Consider the following 6928-nt stretch of genomic DNA (forward strand, 5'->3'; position numbering starts at 1 on the left):
TATTTCTTCAATGCCACATTACTGGTCCTGGAGTTGAAAGACACATCCCAAATCCTCATCGGGAGTCCCGACTAGACCCGAAAGTAGCAGAAAATTAAGATTTTCCCACTTCTTTTGCGCTTGAATGTCATAAAGGGGGAATGCTTACCCACAAATGAAAATAAATGTATTTCTTCAATGCCACATTACTGGTCCTGGAGTTGAAAGACATCCCAAATCCTCATCGGGAGTCCCAACTAGACACGAAAATGACAGAAAATTAAGATTTTCCCACTTTTTTTGAGCTTAAATATCATAAAGGGGGAATGCTTACCCAAAAAATAAAATAAATGTATTTCTTCAATGCCACATTACTGGTCCTGGAGTTGAAAGACATCCCAAATCCTCATCGGGAGTCCCGACTAGACACGAAAATGGCAGAAAATGAATATTTTCCCACTTTTTTGATGTCATAAAGGGGGAATGCTTACCCAAAAATGAAAATAAATGTATTTCTTCAATGCCACATTACTGGTCCTGGAGTTGAAAGACACATCCCAAATCCTCATCGGGAGTCCCGACTAGACCCGAAAGTAGCAGAAAATTAAGATTTTCCCACTTTTTTTGTGCTTAAATGTCAAAGGGGGAATGCTTACCCAAAAATGAAAATAAATGTATTTCTTCAATGCCACATTACTGGTCCCAAAGGGAGACATTCCAACTCCTCATCGGGAGCCCCGACTAGACCCGAAAATGGCAGAAAATAATATTTTCCCACTTCTTTGCGCTTAAATGTCGTAAGGGGGGAATGCTTACCCAAACATTTAAATAAATGTATTTCTTCAATGCCACATTACTGGTCCCGGAGTTGAAAGACATCCCAAATCCTCATCGGGAGTCCCGACTAGACCCGAAAATAGTGGAACATTTATATTTTCCCACTTTTTTTGCGCTTAAATGTCATAAAGGGGGAATGCTTACCCAAAAATGAAAATAAATGTATTTCTTCAATGCCACATTACTGGTCCTGGAGTTGAAAGACATCCCAAATCCTCATCGGGAGTCCCGACTAGACCCGAAAATGGCAGAAAATTAAGATTTTCCCACTTCTTTTGCGCTTGAATGTCATAAAGGGGGAATGCTTACCCACAAATGAAAATAAATGTATTTCTTCAATGCCACATTACTGGTCCTGGAGTTGAAATACACATCCCAAATCCTCATCGGGAGTCCCAACTAGACACGAAAATGACAGAAAATTAAGATTTTCCCACTTTTTTTGCGCTTAAATATCATAAAGGGGGAATGCTTACCCAAAAAATAAAATAAATGTATTTCTTCAATGCCACATTACTGGTCCTGGAGTTGAAAGACATCCCAAATCCTCATCGGGAGTCCCGACTAGACACGAAAATGGCAGAAAATGAATATTTTCCCACTTTTTTGATGTCATAAAGGGGGAATGCTTACCCAAAAATGAAAATAAATGTATTTCTTCAATGCCACATTACTGGTCCTGGAGTTGAAAGACATCCCAAATCCTCATCGGGAGTCCCGACTAGACCCGAAAATAGTGTAACATTTATATTTTCCCACTTTTTTTGCGCTTAAATGTCATAAAGGGGGAATGCTTACCCAAAAATGAAAATAAATGTATTTCTTCAATGCCACATTACTGGTCCTGGAGTTGAAAGACACATCCCAAATCCTCATCGGGAGTCCCGACTAGACCCGAAAATGGCAGAAAATTAATATTTTCCCACTTTTTTTGCGCTTAAATATCATAAAGGGGGAATGCTTACCCAAAAAATAAAATAAATGTATTCCTTCAATGCCACATTACTGGTCCCAAAGGGAGACATCCCAAATCCTCATCAGGAGTCCCGACTAGACCCGAAAATGGCAGAAAATTTATATTTTCCCACTTTTTTGCGCTTGAATGTCATAAAGGGGGAATGCTTACCCAAACATTTAAATAAATGTATTTCTTCAATGCCACATTACTGGTCCTGGAGTTGAAAGACATCCCAAATCCTCATCGGGAGTCCCGACTAGACACGAAAATGGCAGAAAATGAATATTTTCCCACTTTTTTGATGTCATAAAGGGGGAATGCTTACCCAAAAATGAAAATAAATGTATTTCTTCAATGCCACATTACTGGTCCTGGAGTTGAAAGACACATCCCAAATCCTCATCGGGAGTCCCGACTAGACCCGAAAATGGCAGAAAATTAAGATTTTCCCACTTTTTTTGCGCTTAAATATCATAAAGCGAGAATGTTTACCCAAAAAAAGAAAAGAAAATGTATTTCTTCAATGCCACATTACTGGTCCTGGAGTTGAAAGACATCCCAAATCCTCATCGGGAATCCCGACTAGACCCGAAAATGGCAGAAAATTTATATTTTCCCACTTTTTTTGATGTCATAAAGGGGGAATGCTTACCCAAAAATGAAAATAAATGTATTTCTTCAATGCCACATTACTGGTCCTGGAGTTGAAAGACACATCCCAAATCCTCATCGGGAATCCCGACTAGACCCGAAAATGGCAGAAAATTAATATTTTCCCACTTGTTTACGCTTAAATGTCGTAAGGGGGGACGCTTACCCAAAAATGAAAAAAATGTCTTGCTTCAAAGGCACATTACTGGAGCTCGTACGGACCACAGCTGAGAAACCGATATTTTTAGGCGTCCCTATGGTTAAGAAACACTGCTCGACAGTCACGTTCCAAATGAACACACTATGACTTCTCAATGCCGCAGACGTTTATTGACAAAAAACAAGCCACTTATTTATAAATGATACAGAGTACTAGACACATGTTTCCTTCCCTTTCATAAAGCTTTATTTCACAGGGCCCTTGCCAACAAGCAGGGGTCCTATAGGCAGCCGGGCTCGTTATACATTTACATAAACTGTCTGTGGCTCCTCGCGTTAAATAACTCCATATTCCGAGAAACAAACACACATTGTTCAACTTAACAATATCAGAAAGCACGGTAGTAATAATAATAATAATAACAACGACCATTGTCAAATAGGTTTTTTTTGCGCGGGGGATTAGGGGTTCTTATACTGTATTTTCTACAAATTCAGTCATCTTTAAGGTGCACCGTAAAATGCGTGTGATGTTTCAATAAAACTTGCACCAGAACACATGTTGAAGACAAGAGAATACTGATCGTGTGTGTCGTTTTATGGATGAGTGCTTATCTTATCCCAAACATGTCCTCCTCCTCCTCCTCCTCCTCGTCCTCCCGTCCTGCGTCCTTTGCATGTTGTCATGGAAACAGCACAGGTTTGGCACACTACTTTCTAAGCCGCTGTGTGTTGGTGGAGGCTCAAGCGGAGACATAAGGCGCGTGTCCATGGGTGGATGGAAGGCGGCTCACAGAACCTCTGCCAGGGAAACCAGACAACAAGGTCAGACATAGGACAAAACATTTTTTTTTTACTATGAATATTCAAAATATTTTTGCCCAAAATTAAGTCTTATACACTATATTGCCAAAAGTATTTGGCCACCCATCAAAATGATGAGAATCAGGTGTCCTAATCACTTGGCCCGGTGTATAAAATCAAGCACTTAGGCATGGAGACTGTTTCTACAAACATTTGTGAAAGAATGGGCCGCTTTCAGTGATTTTCATCATGGAACTGTCATAGGATGCCACCTGTGCAACAAATCCAGTCGTGAAATTTCCCCGCTTCTAAATATTCCAAAGTCAACTGTCGGCTTTATTATAAGAAAATGGAAGAGTTTGGGAACAACAGCAACTCAGCCACCAAGTGGTAGGCCACATAAACTGACAAAGAGGGGTCAGCAGAGGAATTATGGTGTGGGACATACTTGCCAACCCTCCCGATTTTCCCGGGTGACTCCCGAATTTCAGTGCCCCTCCTGAATATCTCCCGGGGCAACCATTCTCCCGAATTTCTCCCGATTTCCACCAGGACAACAATATTGGGGGCGTGCCTTAAAGGCCCTGCCTTTAGCGTCCTCTACAACCTGTCGTCACGCCCGCTTTTTCTCCATACAAACAGCGTGCCGGCCCTGTCACATAATATATGCGGCTTCTACACACACACACACACACAAGCGAATGCAAGGCATACCTGGTCAACAGCCATACAGGTCACACTGAGGGTGACCGTATAAACAACTTTAACACTGTTACAAATATGCGCCACGCTGTGAACCCACACCAAACAAGAATGACAAACACATTTCGGGAGAACATCCGCACCGTAACACAACATAAACACAACAGAACAAATACCCAGAATCCCTTGCAGCACTAACTCTTCCGGGACGCTACAATATACACCCACCGCTACCAAAAAAACCCCGCCTCCCCACCCTGCCCCCCGCACCTCAAACCCCCACCCCATCGCCCGAATTCGGAGGTCTCAAGGTTGGCAAGTATGGTGTGGGGTTGTTTTACAGGAGTTGGGCTTGGCCCCATAGTTCCAGTGAAAGGAACTTTGAATACTCCAGGATACCAAAACATTTTGGACAATTCCATGCTCCCAACTTTGTGGGGAACAGTTTGGAGCGGGCCCCTTCCTCTTCCAACACCACTGCACAAAGCAAGGTCCATAAAGACATGGATGACAGAGTCTGATGTAGATGAACTTGACTGGCCTGCACAGAGTCCTGACCTGAACCCAATAGAACACCTTTGGGATTAATTAAAATGGAGACTGAGAGCCAGGCCTTCTCGACCAACATCAGTGTGTGACCTCACCAATGCGCTTTTGGAAGAGCGGTGGAAAATTCCTATAAACACACTCTGCAACCTTGTGGACAGCCTTCCCAGAAGAGTTGAAGCTGTAATAGCTGCAAGAGGTGGACCCACATCATATTCAACCGTATGGGTTAGGAATGGGATGGCACTTCAAGTTCATATGTGAGTGTATGTATTACAGTGCGGTATTTGTCTTTCTTTATATTATTATGTCGTGGCAATCCGGGTTAAGGGTGACAATGCTAAAAACCAAATGGCGGCTGATCTTTGCGCTACTCTATCTTCACTCCGACAATCAAGTTGACCAACTTTTGCACGCACTTCATCTTCAGCTCCTGCCTCATCAATAACACATCTCCACATTGGGGAGACTTCTTCCCCAGAACTGTCACTATACTGCATTGATCACTAAAGACACTTTTAACTGCTGCTGTGACCCAATGTCACCTCCATATTTATACTGTTTACTGTCAATCAGAATGTGCAATAATGTTGTGTTACTCACTGTGCCTTGTATGTACATTTTTTTAATTTAATTTTATTTTAGCGAAGTACCATGTGACTTGTTGAAGGGTGGACTAGCAAAGTAAGATTTTCATTGTACGGCCAACTGTCTGTTTAACTGTGCATATGACAATCAACAATCTTGAATCTTGAATCTATACACATTTGCAGAAATGGAAAGAGTATTATTGTACTGATCCCTCAGACTGAACCTACCTCTTCTCAGTTTAATACTGTTTTATACTGCATCTTTTTTTTATACTAATTATGTGTGCACTTACGGAGCTGCTCTTCAAATCTCATTATACTGTGTACCATAACAATAAAGGCTTTCCATCATTTTCTATCATAAAGTGAGACAGTTACACTGTGATCAGGATCGATGCTCGTGCTGCTGTCAGCATACTTGGACTGTTGAAATAAAAAAATATCAGAAATATTATCTATTCAGCAACATCCTTTAATAATTTTATAGCTGCATGCTGGATGAGTTAAGGGGCTGATTAAAACAAATTCTACTGATGCGTTTTGGTGTTCTTTAGTGGGTTTTTTTAATGTTGTTAATTTTTACAAATATAATATATATGAACATATCTCCTATATGAAAAAAAACTTCTTGAAGTATGCATTTTTTAAAATCTTGAGCAGAGTAAGTGTAGCCTCTAGGGTTGTACGGTATACCGGTACTAGTATAGTACCGCAATACTAATGAATCATATTCGGTACTATACCGCCTCTAAAAAATACAGGTTCCTCCCCCTTTTTTTTTTAACGGGCATGACGGCACGTCATCTTGACATTGCTGGTTTTGCGAGCAGAGGAGCATGTTCGGCAGCGCACAATCACGGAGTACTTACAAGCAGACAGTGTGTAGACAGAAAAGAGAGAACGGACGCATTTTGGTCTAAAAACTGACGATAAAGGTGAAGTTATAACACTGCAACGCCCTCAGGAAGAGGTGCTTTAAGACATGGCTAGCTAGCTAGCGACTAAAGTCCATCCGCAGTGTTTTAGCTACTTCTAAATCACTAATCCTCGCCTTCATGGCGACGAATAAAGTACGTTTCTTACAAGTACCATTATCACTGCAGGACGAGGAATAGCTAAACATGCTTCACTACACACCGTAGGATGATACAATAGCTCACCGGCATCACAATGTAAACAAACGCCATGGATGGATCTACACCTGACATCCACTGTAATGATACCAAGTACTGGAGCGTATCTAGTCGATACTACTATGATTACATCGATATTTTTTAGCATCACAAATTTTTTTATTTAAAAAAAAAATGTACATTACTAATTAGGAGCCTTTGTTTGTTTACTTACTACTGAAAGAAAAGTTGTCTAGTATGTTCATTATTTTATTTAAGGACAAAATTGCAATAAGAAACATATGTATAATGTACCCTAAGATTGTTTGTTAAAATAAAGCCAATAATGCCATTTTTTGTGGTCCCATTTATTTAGAAAAGTATCGATATACATTTTGGTACCGGTACCAAAATATTGGTATCGGGACAACCCTAGTAGCCTCTATCCAGTGCAACTTCAGCGATTAAAAAAAGGAAATAAATAAACAGTGGGTTTCACTATACATGCACTGCACGACTGCTTCTAAAATGCCCATAAAAAGTGGTAAATGGCTCCTGCTTGTTTGAAAACACAGCAAAACTCCACAGGA

At 40.7% G+C, this 6928-nt stretch overlaps 1 protein-coding gene across 13 annotated transcripts in view; it reads right to left on the bottom strand.

Annotated features, from left to right (window-relative positions):
* Positions 1-2739: 2739 nt before the first annotated feature.
* LOC133636004 (MAP7 domain-containing protein 1-like) overlaps positions 2740-6928 on the bottom strand; it is a 136345-nt gene continuing 132156 nt past the window's right edge. For all 13 annotated transcript variants that reach the window (XM_062029587.1, XM_062029585.1, XM_062029583.1 and 10 more), the window contains one exon: positions 2740-3385. In XM_062029587.1, coding sequence (XP_061885571.1) covers positions 3375-3385 — 11 coding nt within the window. In that variant the 3' untranslated portion in view covers positions 2740-3374. The remainder of the gene's footprint in view (positions 3386-6928) is intronic.

This window comes from Entelurus aequoreus, linkage group LG20 (assembly GCF_033978785.1).
Source record: "Entelurus aequoreus isolate RoL-2023_Sb linkage group LG20, RoL_Eaeq_v1.1, whole genome shotgun sequence".
Lineage (NCBI taxonomy): Eukaryota > Metazoa > Chordata > Actinopteri > Syngnathiformes > Syngnathidae > Entelurus > Entelurus aequoreus.